Source organism: Mustela nigripes, chromosome 18, assembly GCF_022355385.1.
Source record: "Mustela nigripes isolate SB6536 chromosome 18, MUSNIG.SB6536, whole genome shotgun sequence".
Taxonomy (NCBI): domain Eukaryota; kingdom Metazoa; phylum Chordata; class Mammalia; order Carnivora; family Mustelidae; genus Mustela; species Mustela nigripes.
In genome coordinates, this window is record NC_081574.1 from 18675631 (window position 1) to 18702217 (window position 26587).

Consider the following 26587-nt stretch of genomic DNA (forward strand, 5'->3'; position numbering starts at 1 on the left):
AGTTACTAGAAGAGCGGAGGCATGACAGATATGCGCCAAGCCCTTTATTACCTGTGCTGGCCTCACCCGACCTGTGTCCCTGAGAGTCAGCAGGGATGCGTGCTCCTACTTACGGAAAACCAAAGTCCCTCCCCTTGGGGTTTTAGCTGGATTTCCATCTGGGCTCTCTGTCTATACAGAGAGAATTATTTGAGATCCTCGGCTCCTTTTACTGATACCAACAATCTCCTCCCTTTAATTTTGTCCTGGTGATATTTCCAGTAACTACTTGGTTTTCTTCCAGGTAAGAAAATTGTATAAAAACATCAAAAAACAAACTTAATTGTTAACTTTTGGGGACATCTGTTATTAGTAAGGAGACAAGTTTGTACTTTCCCTGTCCTTGAACTTTGGGCTCTGAGATCTATTTTTTATGTGACCCTGTTTGTAATCTGTCCTCACTTTTTACTTCGAAGGTAGCATTTGAATGGTTTCTTTTTTTATTATTATTGTGCCGTATTGTCACTCACACACAACAGTCCAGAGAACATGTCGTTGGCAGGTGGCGGCACTGTCCCATGGTCAGCGGCTGAGAAGCATCATTAGCTGCCAGGGAAAGAGTGGGCTCCGGTCAGGAAATGACAGGTCAGAGGTCTGCAGTGATGAGGACCTACAAGGACCCAGGCAAGTGGTCCGTGCAGGCCACCAAATGCCGCGTGAAATAGAGAAGCAGCCTTCGGTTCCCAGCATGCCCAGAGATCATGGACATCAGCTCGTGCCAGTTTCTGTCAAAAAGGGACTTTCCTGGCTCCCTCACATCACCTTGCCAGTCGCCTCTCTGAGCACTCTAGCACTGGACGTTTTGAAGCAAACTGGACCAGGGAGGAGGTCCAAAAGAAATATCACCGCTCCCCACCTTTCCTGCCACTGGCTTCACTGTGACCGGGGGCCCAAGCTGGGAAAGTTCCAGACTGCAGTGCAATATGGAGCTCGCTCTTACACTGGGCAGGGAACCTTTGCTTCAGAAATCAGCATGTTGGTGAGCAAAGCGAGCTGGAGAACAAGAGCAATGGAAGTATGAGTGCCACTGAGGAGGTCTCCGGGGACATCACGTCACCTGCATATCCCTCTTGTGCCACGTGATAGTTCTGCTAAGGCTGGGGACTACACAAAGCAGAGTGTTGCAGTCTGTGCTCAAAGCCATGACTTGGGGTTGGTGGAAAGGGACTGGCCCTCCAACGCATTATGGGGAAAACAAAAAGAATTTTACCTCTTTCTTGCATAAAAGGGGGAGAAAAACCATGAGGGACTCTTAACGCTAGGGAATAAACAGGGTTGCTTAAGGGGATGGGGTGATGGGGTAACTGGGTGACAGGCCCGTGACGTGAGGAGCACGAGGGGTTACACGCAATGGGTGAATTACTGAATGCCACATCTGAAACTAATGGCGTACTGTAGGTTGGCTAATTGAATTTAAAGAAAAAAATATTGGGGACAACAGCTGCAAAGCTTTTTTTTTTTTTTCCTGAAAGTAGCTCCCCTGACTACTCCATTTGCTGGGTCTAGCACTGTGTTCTAGGGTTAAGAAGTGTTTTATGATCAGTATGATGGTGGGAAATTGGGCAATAAGAAGGAAGCCCATGAGTAGACACAGTGTGTTTGAAAAATTTTGCCATAAAAGGAAGCAAAGAAATTAAGGCTTAAACTGGACAGTGATCTGTGGTCATGCCTGGGAAGGTTTTATTTTTTTAAGAGACATTAAAAGATATTGAACCATATTTTTATATTTATGGGAGAGATTTAATAGTGAAGGGAAAGGTTTTTTTTTAAGATACTGAAGCATATTTTTATATTAATGGGAAAGATTTAATAGCAAAGGGAAAATTGATGGTTGGCAAGAGAGGGGAGAGAGTTGCAGGATGGAAGCTGTTGAGCTGTCAGCATATAGCTGGTAGGTTTGCTTTCTAGGTTAGTATGAACAGTTCATCCCTTGTCTTTCTTCCAGGAGGAAGGAGTGTATAATAAATGCAAATAGGTTAGTGTGAGCCCATGGAAATCAGAATGTTCCTCACACTCCCAAACAATTTACATCATATGGATATCAAGCATTTTGTTGAACATATAACTGTTGAATATATGTAGATCCCAAGATAAAATTTAGAACTTATCTGGAACTACATCAAAATAAAAGACACACTCTCTTCTTCATCAAAAGACACAATCAACAGAGTGAAAAAGCAACCTACAGGATGGGAGATAGTATTTAAAATCATACATCTGATAGGAGGTTTATATCCAAAATAAATAAAGAGCTCCTACAAATCAATTACAACAAGGAAAGAAAGAAAGAAGAAGAAAAAAGAACAAGCTAGATCACCTGACTTTTAAAATGGGCAAGGGGGGATACCTGAGTGGCTCAGTGAGTTGAAGCCTCTGCCTTTGGCTCAGGTCATGATCCCAGTGTCCTGGGATCGAGCCCCGCGTCAGGCGCTCTGCTCGGCGGAGAGCCTGCTTCCTCCTCTCTCTCTCTCTGCCTGCCTCTCTGCCTACTTGTGATCTCTGTCTGTGAAATAAATAAAATCTTAAAAAAAAAAAAATAAAGTCCCTTAACCATTTTTATTTTTTTTAAAACTTTATTTATTTATTTGACTCCTGCCGGCAGGAGTGTAAAATGATAGAACCACTCTAGGTAACAGTATGGAGGATCCTCAGAAAATAAAAATAAAACTATCATATGATCCAGCAACCCCATTTCTGGGTATTTATCCAAAGAACAGAAAGCAGAATCTTGAAGAGCTTTTTGCACGCCTATGTTCTAGTGGCGTTGTTCACAATACCCAAAAGGTGGAAGTTACCCAAATGGCCATCGACAGAGGAAAGGATAAACATCATGGTGTGTACATACAATGAAATATTGTTCAACCTGAAAACAGGAAGGAAATCCAGAGGTGAAACTTAAGGTCATTATGCTAAGTGAAATAAGCCAGTCACAAGACAAATACTGTATGAGCCCACTTATATGAGGTATCTAAAGTAGTTAAACCCTTAGAATGATGGGTGTGGTTGATAGGGATTGGGGAAGGGGAAAAGGGAAACTTATTATTTAATGGGCATAGAGTTTCAGTGTTGGAGGATGAAAACGTTCTGGAGATCTGTTGAAGAACAATGTGACTGTACATAACGCTACTGAGTTGTACACTTAACAAGTGGTTGAGATGATAAATTTTATTTCGCATGTTTTTATCACAACTAAAAATAAAAAATTTTAATTTATGACTTATTATTTGCCTCTTTCCTTTTAAAAGTTGTGAATATAACAAGAGATTTTAACTGATGCTTCTAGCTATTTGGAAGCACTCATTCCTTCCCTTGGCAATTGTCTACCACCACCAAATCTGCCAGATACAGTAAGAGATATTATGGGTAAAGAGATGAGGCAGGGATGGTTCTTGTCCATACAGAGCTGAAAGTTAAGTTGGAGGAAATAAACAAATGAGTATAGTAATGTCTTTTCAGTTCCGTGTGATCCATGCTTTCTGACAAGTGACAGAAACTGACATTGGTAATCTATTGGCTGATTAGGAATTTATTGGAAGGATATGGAGGTCATAGAAAGTCAGAGAACCAGACTTGGAAAGTAAGTGCACCCTAGGGCAGCTCCAGAAATCACAACCCTGAGGTTCAGTCATCAATCTGAGCAGGACCCACTAACACTACTTCAGAGGCCTCCTGCCACACAAGGCTCCGTGGCCATAGTAATCACTGGAGTGTGAGGACCTCTAAACCCACAAACCCAGAGCCATAACAACAGAGAGAACATATTTTAAAAATAATTAGATATAATTATATCTAGTAATTAGATATAATTATTAGTGGCATCATCTAAACTCTCCCTTCCCTTCTACCTCATTTTCCCAAAATGGACTTATAAGAAAAAGAGAGTGTCACGTATCATATAGATCAGAATCATATATACAAGCCCCATCTCGTGGTCACCAGATATTGTTTCCATGTGGACTTTAAGTAAGTCTTTCTTAGGCCATTCTACTGTTAAAAAAGGCCTGCGATTTCTAGGTCCATGGTAAGATCAGTGATAGGACATCATTTATTACTTCTTTCACTGTAAGGTACGTTTCTTGGTCCAAAGCAGTGTTGTTTGAGATATCATGTACTTGTTTCATTAACACCACGTGAGGACAGACCAAATGGTGGTCGCCGTGGTGCTGGTGTTGATGTGTATCCATGTCATACAAGGGGAGGAACAAGAGGGCACAAGGTGGTGAATCTAGCTGGGGGATAGGAGAGCCTTCATAGAGAATATGGCACAAAGAGACCCTTCCAAGATAATTGTGTCTCCCAGGTATTCCAGGGGAGCAAGATAGTTCCAGGCAGAGGGAACAGATGAGCAAAAACCATGAAGACATCAAATGTCTAAAGCATTCAGAGAAACTCAAGTCATAAAGGTACAGCATGACACAAACTAAGGAGCTGGTCCTCGACCACAAATCAGCTAAGTATCTACACTGATTCCTTTATCCTTCATCACAGCAAGAATTTCTCAATGAAAGAAGCCATCATTGGTTTAAGTTCCAGTGCCAAGTCCTTATGGCAACAAGCAGTTTGCTGACTGGCTACTTTGAGTGGAACATCATAGTGGGAAATGCTGAAGGACAAGCTGGGGTCACATCTTGGAGAGCTTTATGTGATATGCTGAGGTATTCAGACTTGCTCTTTAAGTTCGAAGAGGAGTGAGATATGATCTTGACCATGCTGTTGAGGACAAATTTAGGGCACAAAGCTGTGAAGTCTGGGGGACTGGTGGGTCTAGAAACTATCATTATCAACCTGGTTCCCAAAACTCAGCCCTTTATTTCAGTGTTGGTTTGTGATCAAGCTAATGGAATGAGAAAATTAGAGGAGCTTTAGTCAGTTTTTCCCAAAGCTAAGTATTATTCAATATTAAAGATATTTCTTTAGTTTGAAATTGTGCGCCTCTCAACTTTCATGGGGGTAAATTATCCATTCATCTATGCAATTATGGTGACAGTATAAAATTGGCATTAAAAATGTGTGTGTGTGTGTGTGTGTGTGTGTGTGTGTACACGTACGCGCATGTGGGTGTGTGTATATGTCCATCCTAGCTTCAAGTAAAGAACCATCTGGCCCCTCTGGTTCTCCAAATGTCCGTCTGAGATTTTTGGGAGAGGTCTGTGAAACCCATAAGAGTAGGAACTCCAAGCTGAGGCAGTGGGGAAGGAGTGGGAGGCACATAAGAGGTGAGATGCAGATCAAATCTGTAGGAAAAGATGCTTGACCGTCCAGATCTTACTGTACTTTGTGTGCACGTGACTCTCTTCCTGAACCTCATATAATCCAGTTTTTTTCATTGCAACCCTATGAATACCACTTTTGGATCAATGGTATTATAAACACCTTTTTATGAATGCAGAATACATCTTCACGTTTATCCCCTCATCCTATTCTTAGAGAATCATCAGATGATATCTTGTTTTATATTGACACCATAGCCTTCATGTCAATTCCGTCTTGAACCATCACTTGACAGTAAGACCAGTGTGGAACTCCTTATCACATGACCTGCCGAAACCTTCTTTCCTACGAGGAAAGAAGACGGGTCACGTTCTGCTTCTCCTCTGGTGTTGCCCTCCTGCGACATCAAAACAATTTTCTTTCAAGTTGCCATTCTAGAGATTTTATTGCGTTTATCTTAACGCAGACCAGAGCTGGTTTTGTCAAACTGACACCAGCAGCAAAGGCCTAGAGGAAGCCGGGTGCTATAGTTTCATTTTTCTTGAATCTCATATTTGACTTCCTGGCAGTCTCTAATCTACAAAATCAAAATAAACCATAATAGAGCTCAACGAAGCAGGTCTAGTCATTCACTGCCTGTGCAGGAGCAGCCTTCGGGAACAGTTCTATCTCATCATCAGTGCTGTGCTGGGAGCTCTTTGTTCCCTCTTTGTATCCTCCTCCCGTAACCACCCTCCCCCCTACCCACACTGACCCTCTTCCCCAGGCTTTGAGGACCTTCATTTCCGTCACTGAGACTGTGGAGATGGTATCCTGCCCCTAAATGGAGTCAATTTAGACATGTAAGCTTTAAAAATTTTCAAGGAAAACCAAGTATTCTTGAGAATATTTGGTCTTTGTCCCAAGATAGATTTCCCTCACATCGTCTGCTTTCTTTCAACCTACACTGACTCTGGGGTGACCTGTTGGGATTCTGGAGAGCGCCATACTCTCCTAGGACTACATATGATGTAGTTTGGAGGCCCTGAGTTTGTTCTGCTCATGAGATTTTAAATTAGCAAAGCTAGTTGTTCCTTTTCTTACCATTTCTTCTATAATCTCTCTGGTGTGTCATTAAGGGCTTCTGTGTAGGATAGGGAATATTAATTAGAATAACATCCTGTTTCACTTGCCTCATTATATCGAGGGAATAATACTCAAAGTGCCACTCCAAATTATAAAAGCTAATATTGCTCGCTATCTATACTTTTTAATCAATAAATCATGGGCTTGCTTCCTGCTGCTCTTATTCAGTGATTGTTCTGTGCCTTCTATCAGCCTGGAGCTTCTGAAGAGGAGGGACCTCACCCATTTTCTGCTCCTCTGGTAGCTTCCAAAGCATCTGTTGCCTAGTAGGGGATGTATGAGGTTAAATATTTGGGATCCGTGGTGTTCTAATCTTATTCCTGTTCTCAACTCTGCATAATTTCTTTTGATTTAATACATTCCCATAGTCCTAACTGCCAAGATGTAGGATAATGATTTTTAAATGATCTTTAGTCCAGCCTGTGCTCTGGAACTCCATATCCATCTTACTTTGTTGTCTTCCAAACACGAAGAAAACAATATATCCAGCCCTGAACCCTCCCTCTGATTATTTCCTCTGATGGTGAACCTTAGCTCCATCAAAAGGACCATCTTTTTTATTCTTCTGCTCTTTTCTACACACATGTATACGATAGACCTTTATTGAGAACTGTGTAAATTGCAGCCCCCACCAAAGACATCAGCCATCGTGATCCTAAGCTCTATTGTCCCTAGCTGGAAAACACTGCAGTCAGAGAACATAAGGAGTATGGACAAACAGCCTGTGCCAGAACATGGAATATAACCTGTTCCTGATCATGGCAGTTCAGTCAGTTACCAACATCCAGTCCCTCTTCTATCCTATTTCCTGCAGATGCATAAATCTTAAGTAACCTTCTTTGATATATTCACATGTATTCCAGAAAAGGTTCATCACTTTATAGCTGGTCATTACCAAAGTTTCATTTTGTTTGCCTTTCATTGTCTCTCCCATTTTGTTTTAGGATGGTGGTGGTCCCTCTTACAATGTCAGCAGTATTATTCCTACTGCTGCTTCTTCAGCACGCTCTTCCTGGGTCCCCCAGTCCTGCTAATCTGATCCTTTCTCCTTACATAATATCTCTTATATTTGGCCTTACACGCTGAATATCATACCTAAAATATTTAACTGGGTTCTTTCTCTGTCTTCATTGTGAACCCAGCCAGGAAATATGAGCCTACAGTATTACCAAAGGAGATTTTCTGAAAATTTAATCCCAGTATTGTTATTGTACAGTGTTATGTTAATTTCAGGTGTACAATACAGTGATTCAAGAATTCCATACATCACCCGGCTGTCATCACGACAAGTGTCTGCCTTCATCCCTGTCACTTATTTAACTCACCCCCTGCCACCTCCCCTCTGGTAACCATCAGTTTGTTCTCTATAGTTAAGAGTCTGTTTCTTGGCGTGTCTCTCTTTCCCCCCATTTGCTCATTTGTTTTGTTTCTTAAATTCCAGTGAAATCTTCTCTGATTTGTTGCACTTGGCATTATACTCTCTAGCTCCATCCATGTCATTGCAAATGATAATATTTCATTATTTTTTATGGCTGAATAATATTCCTGAGTGTGTGTGTGTGACCTCTTCTTTATCCATTCATAAATCAGTGGATACTTGGGTGGCTTCAGTATCTTGATTATTGTAAGTGATGCTGCTGTAAACATTGGGGTGTATGTATCCCTTTGAATTAGTGTTTTGGTGTTTGGGGGTAAATAGCCAGTAATGAGATTACTGGATTATAGGGCAGTTCTATTTTTCACTTTTTGAGGAACCTCTCTACTGTTTTCCACAGTGGCTGCACCAGTTTGGATTCCCACCAACAGTGTAAGAAGGTTCCTTTTTCTCCACATCATCCTCAACACCCGTTATTTCCTGTGTTTTTCATTTTAGTCACTCCGACAGGTGTGAGGTGATTGCTCACTGTAGTTTTGACTTGTATTTCCCTGCTGATGAGTGATGTTGAGCATTTTTTCATGTGTCTCTTGGCCATCTGTATGTCTTCTTTGGAGAAGGATCTGTTCATGTCTTCAGACCATTTTTAATTGGATTATTTGGAGGTTTGATGTTGAATTATATAACTTTTTTATATTTTTTGGATACTAACTCTTTATCGGATATGTCATTTGCAAATACCTTCTCCCATTCCATAGGTTGCCTTTTAGTTCTGTTGATTGTTTCCTTTGCTGTGCAGAAAATAAGTTTTTTACTACTAACTATTCCAGAGATATATGCCTAATATAATAAAAGGGCTCATCTGAATTCAACATTTTTAAAAGACAGACTCTATCCTATTTTGTCTTTGCCCAGCAACTTCTGCGAGAAGACAAAATTCACATGTTCAGCGGGGGGATATTTGGATCCTAATTTAGTAAACATAAGGAAAGTCAGTTACACGTGTAGGTATTAAAGGCATGATTTTGGTGTACAGAAAATCTTCCCCACCCTGCTCCCATCCAAATAGCTCACAAATGCCTTCTGCACTGTCTATAATTCCTTTCATTGGCTAGTGTTATGGACTCATCTTCAAGGGCACACTGGACAAGGTTAATAGATGTAGGCACTAATGCCTGAAGGAAAGGCGCATAGCCAAGTTGGCACTCCACAGAGGGCCTAGGTCAGGGTATGCAAGCATGGATCTAAGTAGAGAGCATTTCTTTTCAGGACTAGCATGAGGGCTCAGTAAACCACATCATCTCCTCTACGATAAAGGCAGGCTCTAAAATTGTAAGAGGAAAGATGAGATCCAATGACAAATAGCTCTCTCAAGACCCTTCTTAAATGTTCTTCCTAAAAAGTCAACCCTTGGGGCTTTCAGTGGTACAGATCATATATCTGATACAATTGAGAGATGACTGAGGTTTAAATGTATAGACATATTCTGAAGACCCAAAATAAAGCTTTCCAAAGTGCCCCCAAATAGGGGACCAAGACTGGTGTGGGTAAAGAGCAGGGGGAAGCCACGTGCATGTCACCCCATCATCCTGAGATCACTGCCTACAGTAGGAGGTGCAGTCTGTGGCAGTGAGATGTACATATAAGGAAAATGAAGACTAGGGAACATGGTTGAGAACTGTGATCTAGATTAAGTAATTTGCTTCACTTACAGACAAGGAATCAGGTCCCCGAGTATTACAGAATTGGCTTTTCCTATCACACCAGGCATTCCTCCAGATCTCATTTTATACCCCAAGACTTCTACATTACAAAGTGCTCTGTGGCATACAAGGCCCATCTTTATTTTCAAAAGTAACTAAGTCTTCTGATGAGTTTCATGACAGAGCCACTGTGTGATGAGAAAAGAAAAGAAATGTGAACAGCGAAGAATAAGTAGCAGTACGTCTCAAAGTGATGCTGATATTATGAACAAATATTGAGCAGTTAAATTGTACTGGCGTGATTTAATGCAGTTTGGTAATATTGTCTTTTTTCTTCTTCTTCTTCTTCTTCTTTTTTTTTAAGATTTTATTTATTTATTTGACAGAGATCACAAGTAGGCCGAGAGGCAGGCAGAGAGAGAGGAAGGGAAGCAGGCTCCCTGCTGAGCAGAGAGCCCGCCCGATGCAAGACTCGATCCCAGGACCCTGAGATCATGACCTGAGCTGAAGGCAGCGGCTTAACCCACTGAGCCACCCAGGCGCCCCTGGTAATATTGTCTTAAATAGCATACATTTCCTTAAGCCATGGGATTCAGAGTTGACCCTCAGTGCTTGTCATTTTTCTAGGAACAAGATGAGATCATTCAATGTAATTTTTGGGAGAAAGTACCGTATATTTTATAGAAAGCTTAAGAATTAATTCAGAAATGGCTCTTACCACGGCTGGCATTCTCCATATATTCCCAGTTCTTTCTAATCCCTTCTTTTCTGGGTAATTTATACATGGGTCAAGAGGTCAGCCTGAGCTGTGGCTGGTTCAGTATTTGTCTTAGGTAAAATGACATTGAGCATTTGTGTTTTCCCGAATAGGGCCTGTGTTCCTTTTGGAGACTCATGCAAAGTGCGTCATCGCGTGAAGGACCTCGCTGTTGGATTTCACTCGACTACTTTTCATTTACATTCCACACTGACAGAGTCATGGGCAAAACCTGTCACTCTCTAAGGGTAAAAACTGCCGTGCTTCACAAAGGCAAGAAGTAATTTTCCTGTAATCACAAGATGACTCAGGTTAGTAGCTTTTAGCTTTTACTATAATTCAAATAACAGGAGGGCACTGGGGCACTGGGCAAACCTCATTAGCCCCTATCTCGATAATTTTAAATTTACGATAATGTGATATAAAGTAAGTTGGAGTTTATTTTTGTACAAGGTGGCAAAAAGAATTTAAAAATAGTTACATGGGGTGAGGTCAAATTACAAGAAAGCATGTAGTATTTTTTAGATGCGAAATGCTTTTCTAGTAAAGAGCATTGCTAAGTGATAGCTGTTATCCTATAAAACTTTGCAGTATTGTCTGTACTTGAAAGTAATATGTAGATGTTAAGTTTGAAGGATCAGGGATTAAAAGGTAAAAAAACCAAAAAACCTGTATCTTGTAGTTAAGTCTTTGAACTGTCCTGACCAACTTGTATTGTTATGTTAGAATTGCAGTTAGAGGGGTGCCTGCGTGGCTCAGTGGGTTAAGCCTCTGCCTTCCACTCAGGTCATGGTCTCAGGGTCCTGGGATTGAGTCCCGCATTGGGCTCTCTACTTAGCAGGGAGCCTGCTTCCTCCTCTCTCTCTGCCTGGCCTCTGCCTACTTGTGATCTCTCTGTGTCAAATAAATAAATAAAATCTTTTTTTAAAAAAGAAAAATCAGAATCTCCTAGGGTATTAAGCAGAAAAACAAGGTGATGTAGCTCAGTCTGGCAAACTAATTAGGAGAAAAAAAAAAGAACTGCAGATGGAGTAGGTCTTTACAATTTAGAGTTTACGTTTGCTTTTTAAATATTGCGTCCTCTGTGGCATTTATAATGGGAGAACAATTTATATGCTTACATTTGCTTTTAGTTACAAAAATATGACTCTGCCTGCCTGGGGTACATGTGTGAAACAGCCTCTGCCGGGGCAGGAAATCATGATATAGAAAAGACAATTGGGGAAAAGCTCAGTCCTTGCCCTGTTTCCTGTTGGTCCCAGCAGGGCATTTATGATTTCTGACCCCATACTTGAGGGCCAGTTTGTCTGGAGTTAAGTACCATTGTCTTGCAGAAGGAACTAAGCAATAGGCTCACGGATGCGTTGGTTCTGCAGGTAGATATTGAGTGACTGCTCTGTGTTTTGCATGATCCAAAGACAAAGAAAGGTCCTAGTCCCATTCCTGCCCTCCAGGTGCTTCTAATCTCATTAGGCACATATATGAAGTTGAGAATTCAAGATGGGATCAGGAGAAATGTCCGAAGAATGAGATGAGTGATATAGATCATAAATACGCAGAGCACAGGAAGAGTGGGGAAGGCTGGTAAATATCTATGGCTCTGCCTGAAGTCTTTATGGAGGAGGAAAAAGTCTGCTAGACTTCAAAGGCCAGGTAAGATTTTGGAAGGGGAAGGTGATAGAGCATTTCAGATGACAAGGGACAGTCTGCTGGCTTTGGCAAACCCGAATGAAGAGCTGTGGGACACCCACTGACAGAAGGGTGAGAAGGGGTCTTCAGGTGGAAGCTGAAAGCTTGAGCCGCGGTGGCTCTAGGACAGACTGGGACCCGGTTGTGGAAGGCTCTGAATGCCAGACCGGGGAGTACAAGCTTCTTCCCACAGAGAATAGAGACCCCTGAGAGGCTTTCAACACTATTAAATGGCTTTTATCCGTTATCTGGAAAATTATCCAGGATTGGCATGAAGCAGAGATTCTAGATTGCTTTTCTTGAGCTTATGGAGGGAAAATGACAAACCACCATCAAGCCAGGAGTAACACGCATACTGTGTAGCCCCTGCTGGATGTACATACAGCCCCTTGCTGGATGTACAGTGTCTCCAGCAAGCGATGATTAATGGAGGTAGGATGGTGCAAACTCGCAGCCTTAAGGATAGAGAAGGTGTTGGGAGTGGGAGGAAGGCAAGGGGGCGGGGCAGAATGAGCGGAAGCCTGTAACAACAGCTCAGATACTAGGTTGTGGCAGTGCAAAAAGAAAGGCGGAGAGACGACAAAGATGGCAGTGGTAGCATCACAACTCTGACCTCTGGGCTAGCGCTGGTTCCCAGAAAATGCTGCCATCCCAGCATGTTTTAGCACCATCCAGCTTGAGCAAGGGTCTTTTTGTCTATTTGTGGCAAGTCCTATCGGGAACTCTGGTGGCCACAACGCGGTTCGCCCACTGTGACACCCTCTGAGGTGGGTGCCGTGATTGCAAAGACCCATCTAAGTCTGTTCATAAAGTCTGTTGGCAGCAAACATCAAAACAAACTCCTCCTCAGGCAAGAAGGAGGGATTTGTTGGCAATGTACTAAGGAGCTGACAGAAGAAAGAGCTACAAGCCAAACCCCAGGAAAGGCAACAGTTGGAAGACTTGAGCATCTTTGGCTTGTGCGATTAGGAACTGGGTTCCAACTACCTCTTACCAGTTTCTCAGGGGAGAGAGAATGACTGTCCCAGATTGGATTATATGTCGACCGCCTTCGCCTATGTGACCAGCAGCCCTGGCATCAATGGAGTCTGAAGTGGGCAGCTCCTCAAAAGAAGAGAGGATAAGCAGAAATTTCTAAAAAGTATTTAAGCTCTGAGGCGCCTGGGTGGCTCAGTCAGTTAAGCATTTGACTCATGATTTCAGCTCAGGTCATGATATCAGGGAACGGGGATCAAGCCCCGTGTGGGGCTCGATGCTGAGTGGGGAGTCTGCCTGGGGTTCTCTCTTTCCCTCTCCTCCCCCTCCCCCTCCATGGGCACATGTTCTCACTTAAATAAATAAATAAAATTTAATTTCTAAAATTTCTAAAATACAAATAATGGTCATATGTGTGTGGCCTCAGGCTTGGGGAGAGATCAGTGATTTCACAGAATCTCAGATTTCCAAAATGATTTTCTCACAACTACCTCTGCTCTTTCATACTAAAGTCTTACTGTTTACAAACAAAGGAACAAACAGATATTGACCAGAAATTATCCTCAGCAGTGACTTCATGCCTTCATGTTCTGGGTTCCACACATTAGTGTCCTTTCATAGCAGTCAGACCTTCAGACCCATCGGGTGACCTGAAGTGGTTTGACTTCTGTGCCTTAGCTATGATAGAACTTTTAAGTTTGAGAGAGAGAGAGAGAGGAGCACACAAGCAGGAGGGGCAGGAAGAGAATCTCAAACAGACTCTGCGCTTAGTGTAGGTCCCGATGTGAGGCTTGGTCTCACAATCCTGAGATCCCAACCTAAGCCAAAACCAAGAGTTGGACACAATCGACAGCACCATCCAAATGCCCCAAAAGGGCTTTAAGAAACACAGTGGCCAAAAAAAAAAAAAAAAAAGAAAAAGAAAGAAAGAAAAGAAACACAGTGGCTTGCCCAGTTTGGGTCAGTCTTTGAATAGATACTTCTTACAAGTACAATTTAATTGAGTTCTAAGGTGACGATCCTAATTTCTCATGCATTCATTGCATTCATTTGGAGATGTGTTACTCTACATGCAAGCAGGGCTCATAGACAGTTTCCTTTTTAGCAATTTCCATTTACACTGGAAATGAACATAATATATTAAACTCCAGCATACTACAATTCTAGACTTCTAGAGCAAGAGTTTTTAAGCTTCTTTGGTGTGATTTTGAAATTTAATTTTTTAATACAAAGCTTCAAGCAAATTTCAGTTACAAGTTGTCAAATCTGATTTCTGTTAATGATTGATTAATGGCAATGCATTCTATGAATGGTGAATATTAGAATCTAAATATGTAGTTCTGAGCCCTAATTGGAATAGATATAAATTAATAAAAACATAAAACTATGTATTTTATCTCTTCTTTATTTTTATCCCAATAAAGTTGGGACTCTTAGATCTTTATCTACTTTTCCCCCTTCCCACGTCTTGCTTCTTTTGCATTAACATATAGGAAGCCCATGATAATCCTTCAAAATTTATTTGTTGTCCATTTTTTTCTCCTTCTTTTCTCTTCCCCTAGTGCCTTTCCCCTTCCTTATCCTTCCATTTTGCTACCTTAAAAAGAAAAACTACAGGGGTACCTGGGTGGATCAGTCAATTAAGCATCTGACTCTTGATTTCAGCTCAGGTCATGATCGCAGGGTCATGGGTTTGAGCCCTGCATCAGGCTCCACGCTCAGCATGGAGTCTGCTTGTCCCTCTCCCTCTGTCTCTCCCCCTGCTCTCTCCCTCTCAAATAAATAAATAGAATCTTAAAGAAAAACTGTATTGGCACATATTTTTGTCTCCTTCTTTGTTTCCTCTGTTTCTTCTATTATAACTGTGTTGTGCAGGAGATTAACTGTCCACCTATCAGTTAGGCTCCAAATTGCTGTTCCCTTGCTTCTAAGGCTTATTAATATTGTGAAATCATTCTGAAGGATTTTATTCTCCCATAAGCTCAGCAGGTTTCTCCAGTAAGTGCCCTTGCAGATAGCCTCATCGACAGCTAGCTAAACCTTCCAGCTGATCAACATAGGAGTAATAAATCAGGAAATTTCAGTTTGTCCAAACATGTCGAACAAGGCACTGACATATCCCAGAACTGTCCTAATGGGTAACGGTAGAACAACAAAGTAATTAGAGAATGACTGTAAGTAAGAAAAGGACCCACATGCTGTTATAAGCTAAGGCTAAGGCAGCATCTTTCCCGGATTCTTTACATAATATCTGTCCCCATCCATTTACTGAGATCCACAATCCTCTTATATCATTGTAGCTGTGCTTCTTGGAGGCTGGAGCTAACAAAATTCATCCTTAATTTCACATTAAATATTTAGGTAAAGCTATTCAGTTATCTAGTAAGCACATGAATCTTGGGTCGGTAAAGTAACTTTCTTTTCTTGCAGCAGACCAATTAGTCACTGACCTGCTGCCCTAATATGACACCTTTACTGAGGACAAATGGACTTTATTCTTCACTGGTTACTGGATAACCTGGCATGAAATGTTATCTTATTTAAATTAGTATAAAATCCTCAGAAAATTTCCCTATGCCATGTCCTTAAGGGTTATTTGTGAATCAGTTTTTAAGTGTGTGGTTGTTGAAGTCAAGTTGGGTCCACATCCCAAGCATTGGGTTTATCTCTATTTGTTCAGGTCTTTTTTATGTTCGTCGAAAGTTTTATAGTTTTATTCCAAGAAAAAAGAGGAAAGGAAATCCTTAAATTTTGTCCTTAAATTTCTGACCTAAAAACTCTTTCAACAGTTTCTGTATATATTATTACATAATCTAATTTCATGGGAATACTGCCTCAACATAGTATCCTAACTCATCTTCGACCCTAGTGATCTCCAGTTTCTAGGTCTCCCCCAGGAGGCACTGACTGAATGACATTCATTCATCCTGGCAATGGCAGAACACAGCTGAGAAAGGATATTCTGCTCAGCTTTGAGTTTTAAAATGCTTTAAACTTCATAGCAAGACAACTGTCTGAAAGTGAAAGAATTTTCTTACATTGAAATATACAGGGAAGTACATATAAGTGTACACTTAGGTGAATTTTCACAAAATAAGCACACTTGTGTAACCAGAACCCAGATCAAGAAGTAGAATATTACCCACACCCGGAATGGTACTTTCCCTGCTCCTTTGCTATTACCACACCCCCAGGTAACCACGATTTGACTTGTAATTGCACAGATTGTTTTCCCTGTTTCTGTACTTTGCATAAATGGAATCCTACACTCTGTATTCTTTTGTGTCTTTCTCTTTTCACATTATATTTAGGAGACTGAGCCATCTCATTGCATACAGTCGCAGACTTTTTCATTCTTATTACTCTCCAGTATTTCTTCATATGAATCGATGGCAATCTATTTGATTGTTCTATTGATGACGGACTATTGATATAGACATAATGCATGCTTTCCAGGATAGTGCCATTTTGAAGAGTGCTACTGTGGAAATTCTAGACTGTCTTTTGGAGAACATTCATGGGCATTTCTTTTGGATATATATACACATACATAAAGAGTACAATCTCTGGGCCACAGGATGTGCATATATTTGGCTTTAGTTGTCACTTGCCAAACAGTCTTCCAAACAGGCTGACATGATTTACACTTCTACTAGCAGCGTATTCTAATTCTGGCAGGTCCATGTTCTCACCAGTACCTGGTATCTTCTGTGTTTTTCCTGTTAGCTGTTCTCTCACTTAGAGTGTGGTATCACACTGTGGTTTTAATCCGCAGTTGTCTGATGTGAATGAAGATGAGCACGTTTTCATATATTTCCTGTTCATCTCCTGCCCACTGTGCAGTTCTGTGGATTTTTGTCCTTTTTTATATTGGGTTGTTTGTCTCTTGCTTAATGATGTGGAAGAAATCTTTATATTCTGGATATAAATTCTTTGTCAGATGTATGTAGTGTGACTATCTTTTTACATCCTACGGGTTGAATTTTCACTCTCCTACTGATGTCTTAATTTAATTTATTTTTAAAGATTTTATTCATGTATTTATTTGAGAGAATGAGAGAGAGAGGAGTGTGAGTGGTGGGGTGGGGGACAGGAGGGGCAAAAGGAGAGAGAGAATCTTTTTTTTTTTTTTTTTTTTTTTTTTTTTTTTAAAGATTTTATTTATTTATTTGACAGAGAGAAATTACAAGTACACTGAGAGGCAGGCAGAGAGAGAGAGAGGGAAGCAGGCTCCCTGCCGAGCAGAGAGCCCGACGTGGGACTCGATCCCAGGACCCTGAGATCATGACCTGAGCCGAAGGCAGCGGCTTAACCCACTGAGCCACCCAGGCGCCCAGGAGAGAGAGAATCTTAAGCAGGCTCTACACTCAGCACAGAGCCCTGATGCAGGGCTCGATCTCATGACCCTGAGATCATGACCTGAGCCAAAACCAAGAGTCAGACACTGAACAGACTGAGCCACCCAGGTGCCCTGTGATGTCTTAATTTTAATAGTCCAATTTATTTATTTTCCCTTTTATGGTTAGTTCTTTCTAGGACCTGTTCGAGAAATCTTAACCTACCTCAAGGCCAAATAGAAGCTCTCTTTTTCCTCTAAAAGCTCTATTGTTTTACCTCACAGCAAAAGGGTGTAATTCAGAAATGTCACCAGTAGATATCTGCAGACAGAATTAAATAAGAAAACAAATGAGTATGTTTTCCATTGAGCCAGAACATGAAGGACTGATCAGAGAGAAAATAATTGTGTAGAAAGAAACTCCCATCACAAACAAAAGACAAATCCCTTCTGGTGACTGGGCTGTGAGCTTAGAACCTCTTCTCCCCATCTCTGAGCTCCCTTCTAGGAGTGGTTACTATAGGAACTGTCCTGGGAATATGCGGCTATGGTGACCTCTCCCTGGGGACAAGGAGACACTCAAGGGGACAAAACAAGGCCTCTAAGAGTCCTCTTTGCTCTCTGTGGGTCAAGTGCAGTGTCTCATCTCCTTGATAAGCTACTAAGAAAATATTTTCTCAGAAGGCCTTTTCAGGTCCTCTGAATGTTTCTACTATTTATATATGCATGTGATAGGCATAGTTTTACAATGGTCATTAAGAGCAGTCCATTTTTTGGCACCCACTTCAAATCTCAAAGTTACATTTGAAATTGTGGGTGTTGGACATGTCTCAATGTGCACCATCTCTCCTTGTTTCTTTGCCCAGGAACATGGCATTAAGAAAGACTGCAGGCTTACAGATGGGCATAAGGAAACTTTATGGGTGATGGCTACATTCATTATAGTAATTGTCTTGTGGTTCCCCATGTGCATATGTAGAAAACTTAGGAAACGGCACACATTAAATATGTGCAGTTTGTTATACTTCAATTTTACCTAAACTGTTAACAATAAAATAATTTAAAATATTGTTAATTTTCCTGGATTTTCATTTTTCAATTTATTCATTAAACATGGTTAGTGCTGTTATGTTTAAGACTAATGCTAGATACCATGGGCTGACCAAAGATGCATATTTAATGTTGTTTCCTAAGCAATCAGAAACTGTCAGGAATTAAGTAGATTAAGTAGAATTACTTAAGTAATTGCTTAAGTCATTATAATACTTTGTAGACTATGAAACATTTCAGGTCCTATGGAATTTAGGGAGGAAGGAAGTTACATTTATGTGAGAAGTCTGATGAAAACCACAGGCAAAAGTTGCTCTGTCGCTCACAACATCAAGTTTTAAAAGGCAGGATACAATACTGAATTCCGTTTTCTCCCAGTTTTGTTACATCTGTAGTAAAAAGAAAATGTCAATTTTATGAAGAAAAAAAAAAGACATACCTCATAGAATATGACTGATAGGTTTTACTTTTTCATTACCTATTCAACATTTCTTAGGTGAGCTGTTTATTCCCTTTTTTTTTTTTTTTTTTGGGCTCAAAAATATGCAGTGTGTCAATCAAGAACAGTTGCCTTGGGGACCTACGTGGCTTTTTCCATGATTTTGCAGAGACATGGAAAATGGTGCTGGAGCTACACGCTGGTCCTAAAGCTTCTGCCCAGACCCAATCCACATTTTGTTTTGTTTTGTTTTGTTTTGTTTTTGTTTGTTTGTTTGTTTTCGTGTTCATATTTAATGGCCAACATCCAGGCTTTCCCAGAATGAAGTTGGGTGGAGAAGTGTTTTCTTAATCACATGCCCAGAACAAGACAACCAAATATTTGAGACTTCTTAATGATGACCCTGTTGCTAGAAAAAATCGCCGAGATCCTTGTTTTTGTTCCTCTCTCCATGTGAAACACATCAGGCCACTGACCTCTTTTGTTAGTTTCCTATCACTCTCTTGCCTCTCCCATTTTCCAAGGAATACAGGCTAGACACAGAACAAAAACCAAAGCTCTTAGTGTAAGAAGTAAGGCTGGGTTAGAGAGGACGCTTGTCGTGGTCAGGTCAGAAACACCAACGAGTGTGAGTGCAAAGGGGAACTGATGGACTCCAAGGTGAGGAAGATAAGGAGCAGCCCCCAAAGTCTCAGCCAAAGTCTCAGGTTGTAGAACCGGGACTTTACACGCGCCATGTTTCCCTTTCCTCTCTGTGTTTGTCTCTCATCCGTTTGCTTTGCCTGACTTCATTCTCTTTCACCTAAAGTCAGCTCTTCTCCGCATGGGGGAAATGTAGCCACAGGCAGCCTGACCGTCACATCTCTCTAGCTCTGGGATGCCAGACACAAGGCCACTGGTTTTGTTTTGTTTTGATTTATTTTTTAATGTATTTATTTTAAGAGGGAGGGAGAGAGTGTGTGTGAGAGTGGGAGTGGGTCAGGGAGGCGCAGAGGGACAGGGAGAATCTTTAGAAGACTCCATGTTGGGGGCTCGATGCCCTGGCCCTGAGATTTGAACCTGAGCTGAAATCAAGAGTTGGACACTTCAGTGACCAAGCCAACCAGGTGTCCCAAAGCCACTGGTTCTTTAGCTCCACCTGGAGATCACTCCAGGAAGGCCTCTAATTGGCCCGCCTTGTATCACCTGCCCACCTTGGACCAATGATTGTGTCCAGGGATACGATACCATGATTGGCCAGGCCTGGGTCACATGTCCATCCAGGCAGGACAAGACAAAAATGATCAGAATGAGGGGACTTCTGAACGTGGTTGGACAGATACAAATAATAGCTACTCTAATCTCCTTAGAATTAGATACGCCAAGGGCAGTCTTTTAAAACTGTAAATATTGTAAATCCAATCATGTTACCCACCCCCAACCCATCCACCAACGAGAACTTTCTACTTCCCGTGGCACTTAAAGTAAGACCCAAATCAGTTCTTTGAATTTTCAGTGGTCCTGAATTTTCAGACTTCCTCTGTCTTCTCCTTACCTTTCAAATTATTTTGCCTTCTCTTCTGACTCACCAGCAAGGCATCAGTTAGCGACAAGGGCCTAGAGTTTTACAGCACACAGGTTAAGGAGCCTGGCTCAGCGAAACTGAAACCATCTCCCTAGCTTCCCCTTGAACCACGTGTTTTAGTACTAATCTCACTCACTTAATCACATTACCTCATTTGCAAGGATTTGCAAGGAATTCTCCTCTATGTATAAAATCCACATGAAAAATATTACAGGAAATTTAAATCCAGTGTTAAAAAAATGTCATATGGGAGAGAGCCCCGACTCCACAAATCAGTTTCACAGTCAGGTCTTTACTCTGCAGTATATAATCTTAACTGTAAAATACAGTAAAAACAAAATGGATTTCTGTTGTTCACACACTTTAAAATAGCTCTTTGTTTACCGTAGAGGCTAAGCAATTTGGGAGAAGACTTAGAGGAAAGTCTCCAAAGGGTGCTGTTCAGATACTACAAATTCTGAACTTATAGCTGCAGCCTATTGAAGATAATCGAGTTTATGTTGTTTGCCACTTAACGTGTGCAAATACAAGAAAGCTAAATGTATTTGTTCTGGGGTTCCTCAAAATAGCCTTGCTTGATTTGATTCCTCCAGGGGAAAAATGTTAAAGAGACTTAAGTTTATGGAGATTTTGATTAAAAAGAAAGGCACTCCGTGTTTGGGTCTTTCTGCTGTGGAGGCAGTTATAGACAGCCGTATGTTTACTTTGTAAATTGCAGTTGAGGGAGCAACATAAGCTGTTTCCAGTTTGGGTGGAAGTTGTGTCAGGCCTCACAGATGAGATGTGTACTCTTGTTAGGAGTTTGCCAGATTTTTTGCAGGGGCTGTGGGCAGGTCCATGGTAATTAAGGAGAGCCTACTGCTAATTTGTTTTCTTAAGAGTAAATCCTGAACTGCTCCTCCTTGCAAGAGAAAGAATGATGGAATTAGAATATCATCATTTGGTGATGACTGTAGTACTAACTGTTTTGGGCAAGAATCACGGAGGGATAGGATGCTAAAATTAGCTGACGAGACTCTGAGAAACAGGATATTTATGTAGTCTCAAAGCATCTCTCCACAAGATATTTCTTAAATGCAAGGGGGAGTAAGAAGGGAAAGGCACTTTGTAGTTCCTAATGAGGCAGCATCTTACTGAAGAGCTTCCTACTTTCCAGGGTGGGGGTGGTGAGCGGATGGAGGGTGGGGAGAGGCACACAGGGGCTGTCTGCAGACTCTGCCCTTCTCCTGTGGCTCTCTCATCTGCCAGCTTGTGAATGGAAAGTCCCTCTCTTCCCACACCCCCCAGGGTGACTCCCTCTTCTCGAAAAGCCAGTGCCACCTTCTGTACTCAGGATTAAATTCTTTTCTGGTTATGTTTGTTGGTTCGTTTATTGATGGTCTGCTGTGTGCCAGCTCCAGGGGATTCAACTTTAAATAAGACAAGCCCTTGATCTCTAGGATCTTCCTGCCGCCGCTAGAGGAAAATACCAAATAAACTATTGTAGCCCTTTGGATCTGTTAAGGTATGCATGAGATGCACAGGAGTATACAAGGGGCAGTAGGGCCCTTAAATGATTGAAAATACTTTGGGGGCACCTGGGTGGCTCATTGGATTAAGCCTCTGCCTTCAGCTTGGGTCATGATCTCAGGGTCCTGGGATTGAGCCCCGCATCAGGCCTTCTGCTCGGCGGGGAGTCTGCTCCCCCCATACCCCCGCCTGCCTCTCTGCCTACTTATGATCTCTCTCTGTCAAATAAATAAATAAAATCCTTTTTAAAAATTAAAAATGGAGCACTGGGTGTGGTGCATAAATAATGAATTCTGGAACACTGAAATTTTTTAAAAATTTTAAAAAAACCTGTAATATTGATTGGTAAAAAGCCACACCCTGGACCCCTGGCCATTTCCCTGGGATACTCCACTGACAGGCCTTAAGAGAATAATTAAAAGATTAAACCCCAAACAGCAGAGGCCTCTAAGAATACTTTTACATTTTCCCACTCCTTTCTGATTGCCCAATCCTGCATGAGAGGTCAAACAAGGCTTTCTGGAAGAGGCAATGTGTGTTTTGAGAATGAACAGAAGTTAGCCAGGTAAAGCACAGCGTCTGTTCAGGCCCCCGGATCCGGGAGAGAACATGTCACACGGGAGAGACCAGGGTTCACTGAATGGAACAGCTCATCAGTGGGGGGGAACGGTGAGAAATGGCTTCAAGAGTTAAGTTAAGGCCAGATCAGAAAGAGCCTTGTCCACCCTTCTGAGACACCTGAACTTGATTGGACAAGCTAGAAAATGCCTCTGAAAATGAGAAGCAACACAATTCGATTTCTGTTTCAGAAAACCAGTTGTGGCGTAAGTGAAGGAAAGGGATTGAAGGGGAATAAAACAAACAAACAAAAACCCTGTTAACAGACTGTGGAAGTAATTCAGGCAGGAGATGAGCACCTTGTCTAAAGCAGAATCAGTACGGAAATAGAGAAATAGTTGCAATCCAAAAACATTAAAAAGGTAGAATCGATAGGGCTTTGTGATTGGATTGGAGTGAAGAGCTACCTGTTATAAAACTTTAAAACATATTTAGCATTAGACAGAATGATTCCATCCAGAGAGAACGATTTGGTAAGCCTTTTATCTGTGCTTCCAAAATGAAGAATTGATCTTGTGCAGAAAGTTACGGTGACTGGCTCATTTACAAACCATTATTTTTCGAAGATCTGCAGATAATAACTGTGCATTTGCTAGTCTTTGGACAATTATGGTGGGTTTACGGTGCAGGTTTTGTCCTCTGCAGTGTACAAGAGAGTGTAAGGACAGTACAACCTCGACGCTTGTAGGTTTCCAACTTTAGGAAATGCACATCCCCATCAGCTGTCTCTGACCTGCATTTCTTGGGCTGGTCCCACTCCCAGGATGGATCATGAGGCTGCCCAGCTGGAGAAGCAGCACGTGCATGATGTGTATGAGAGCACCGCACCTTACTTCGGTGACCTGCAGAGCAAAGCTTGGCCTCGTGTCCGCCAGTTCCTTCAGGAGCAGAAACCCGGCAGCCTCATCGCTGACATAGGTAATCCGGGCTTGTGCCGTGTGGTTGGAAATATAGTCTATTGTACCTTTCCTTTTCAGATGCGTTTTACACTTCTGGTCTAACCAGAAGCCTGAAAGTGCATGCTTGGCCTGCCAGTACCTAGACTAGTCAACCTTATAGCAGAAATTCATCAAGTCAGGAAGTAGGAAACTTTCTGGTATCTACATTTACACAATGGCGACCTTTTCAAGAGCCTCTGTGCACATCTTCCCATGAAACTGACCTGGCATTGAATGAATAAATCATCACTGAAATGACTGCGGGTGAAACTGACCATTTAAAATTTGGAAACATTCACATTTGTAAATAACATTTGGTGGCTCACCTTTATGGGCTCTCGTGTCTTCTACAGAAGAGCCAGAATTGTGGGATGACACAAGAGGTCCCCTAACCTCTTCTTAGTCTCATAGATCCTTTCCCTTAATGCTTCTGTAGGTCTTTCCTTATTAGAGCCTATCTTTAATTAGATCATAGCTTCATAATTACAGATTTGTCTGGAGGACTTTGGCTCAGTACCTTTCTGAATCAAAGAGTGGTAAGCCACAATCCAGTAGATCTAAGAGTAAGCTGTGAGAAATGCTAGGATTCCAACTGAAGGCACAGCCACCCAAAACTGCTTTCCAGCAACTGCGTACACCCTGTGCCCAGGAGAGTCCTAAATCTGCAGTTACCAATCCCATCTGATTTGACCTTTACTCTAAACATTTGCTCTAAATATTAGTAAGAGAAACAGATGTGTGCCCATGGCTTTTAGCAAACTAAAGATGGTACGAGTAGGGGGAGATCCGGGAAAGGGGAACAGGTCATGTAGAAAGAGAGAGACTTTGAAAACTGTTTCTATCATGTCAACTTTTTATTTTTATTTTTTATTTTTTATAAACATATATTTTTATCCCCAGGGGTACAGGTCTGTGAATCGCCAGGTTTACACACTTCACAGCACTCACCAAAGCACATACCCTCCCCAATGTCCATAACCCCACCCCCTTCTCCCAAACCCCCTCCCCCCAGCAACCCTCAGTTTGTTTTGTCAGATTAAGAGTCACTTATGGTTTGTCTCCCTCCCAATCCCATCTTGTTTCATTGATTCTTCTCCTACCCACTTAAGCCCCCATGTTGCATCACCACTTCCTCATGTCAACTTTTAAAAATTAACTGTGGTTTCAGAAGAACAGTGAACTTGGAGCTCTTACCACCCACAAGGTCAGCAAAGTGCCAGAATCTTAAAATCAGTTAGGAGGAAAAGGAGCCATTCCATAAGTAGCTTTGGGACAACAGTATAATTACATGCTTTCTCATGCCTTACCCCCCAAAATCCAAATGAAGCGAAGATTTAAGTATGAGAAAACAAAATCGTTATAGGACTAGATGACTGACTAGATCATTTTTAAAAATATCCTCAGAGGCAAAAACCCCTTCTTTGTGTAACACCAAGGAAAGTCAGAAATCATAGAAGACAATTGTCATTATTCATAGTCCCTAGGTTAAGTTGATAAAATTGCCATGAACGTTAACTTCGTGAATTCTGAATTACTGTCCCTAGAGCAAATGCAGGCTCAGGTTCCTGTGAGTCTCTGGTCACAGCATTCTTGTCAATGATCAACACCTATCCTTGTTTCATGCTTCTGTCTACTTAAAGACACACCATGACTATATAGTATGATCTTTAACACTGAATTCAAGGCCAACACACCAGAACTCATGCCTGAACAGAGTTTCCAGAGCACACATATCTTGTCCATTAAGCTTGTCATCGCCATCCTGGGCTTAGGAACCCCTCGCAGCGCTTGAGCCCTATACCCAGGGACCATCCAAAACCATGACGTCACTAACACAAAGCACAAAAATGCAAAAACTGTGGCACTGAATAGACTACGTAGAGGGTCCTTGTTGATAGAATGAGAACCAAAATAAGACACGAGTCAGGCACCTCAGGCAACTCAGATTTTTCCAGACTGGTGGCTGCTGTGTCAACAGGCTTGTCGGTGAACCACTGCCCAAGTGTTTGAGCATTGACGTGGGCGGGGGGGTTGGTCATAGACTTTATCAAGTAGGTGAATATGCAAATATGGAACCTGTGAGTGATCGACTGTATCAATATCTTTGACCGTATGAAAAGTTATAAATTCTACAAGGCAAAAATCTAGACAAATATATAAATGAAACAAAAATTTAAAATATCTACAACTTATCTGATAGAAAATTAGATAACTTTCTTAATCTACAGACATTCTTCAAAGTCAATATGAAAGAATAGGACCAAAATTTCCCAAAAAAAGAAAGGATAAGCAAACAATTCAAAAAAGGAGGCATACCGATCGCTTAAGATTGTTTTGCTAGGTGATGACCTTACGTGGCTCAATAACAAAGGTACCAAAGGGTATTCAGTGAAAACTATGCCATCCCAGTCCTACAGCACCAAGGAACCCATGCCAGTAGCAATTAGCTTCTTGTATGATCCTGAGACATTTAAGTAGAAGCATTTACATAGGTGTACCTATGGGTGAATTTTCCTTTTTTGATTACACAGATGGTGGTCTGTAATATAAACTGTTATACACATAGCTTTTGTTTCCTCTCATATATTGTGGAGATCACTCCATGTTTGTACTTCTAGAGCTGCCTCCTATTAAAACCTGCATAGCAGTCTCTGATCACAGCACCGTGTTAACCAACCTATGTTGTTGGTTATATTATGGTGCAAATAATATTCCTTAGATGCCCCGGTGCAACTCTATAATAATATCTAGGAAATGTTTCTTTACCCATTTGTATCTTTCGAATTTTGTGCTTTTACTTTTTTTTTTTACTGCTCAATAAACAAATTGTACTACTTTGATTACATAACGATGGGGGCATTGTTTTGTTTTGTTTTTTCTTTTTTAAAGATCTTATTTACTTTTGGGCACCTGGGTGGCTCAGTGGGATAAGCCTCTGCTTTTGGCTCAAGTCATGATCTCAGGGTCCTGGGATCGAGCCCCCCGTCAGGCTCTTTGCTCGGCAGGGGGCCTGCTTCCTCCTCTCTCTATGCCTGCCTGTCTACCTACTCTCTGTCAAATAAATAAATAAAATCTTTAAAAAATAATAAAATAAAGATCTTATTTACTTTAGATCGAGAGAGACATTTTCTAGGGAGAAAGAGATTGAGAGCTGGGAGAGGGACAGAGAGAGAATTCTAAGCAGACTCCAGCATGGAGCCCAATGTGGGGCTCGATCCCAGGATCCTGAGATCATGACCTGAGCTGAAACCAAGAGTCA

The 26587-nt window shown here is 41.5% G+C and overlaps 1 protein-coding gene across 5 annotated transcripts in view; it reads left to right on the top strand.

The window, feature by feature from the left end:
* Positions 1-26587, top strand: part of TRMT9B (tRNA methyltransferase 9B (putative)) — a 61811-nt gene that overhangs the window by 17419 nt on the left and 17805 nt on the right. For 3 of the 5 annotated variants that reach the window (XM_059384498.1, XM_059384495.1, XM_059384496.1), the window contains 2 exons: positions 10324-10521; positions 23154-23308. In XM_059384498.1, coding sequence (XP_059240481.1) covers positions 23155-23308 — 154 coding nt within the window. In that variant the 5' untranslated portion in view covers positions 10324-10521; position 23154. Of the gene's footprint in view, positions 1-9840; positions 10002-10323; positions 10522-23153; positions 23309-26587 lie in introns of those variants that run through there. The other 2 variants (XM_059384497.1, XM_059384499.1) reach the window with 2 other exon arrangements.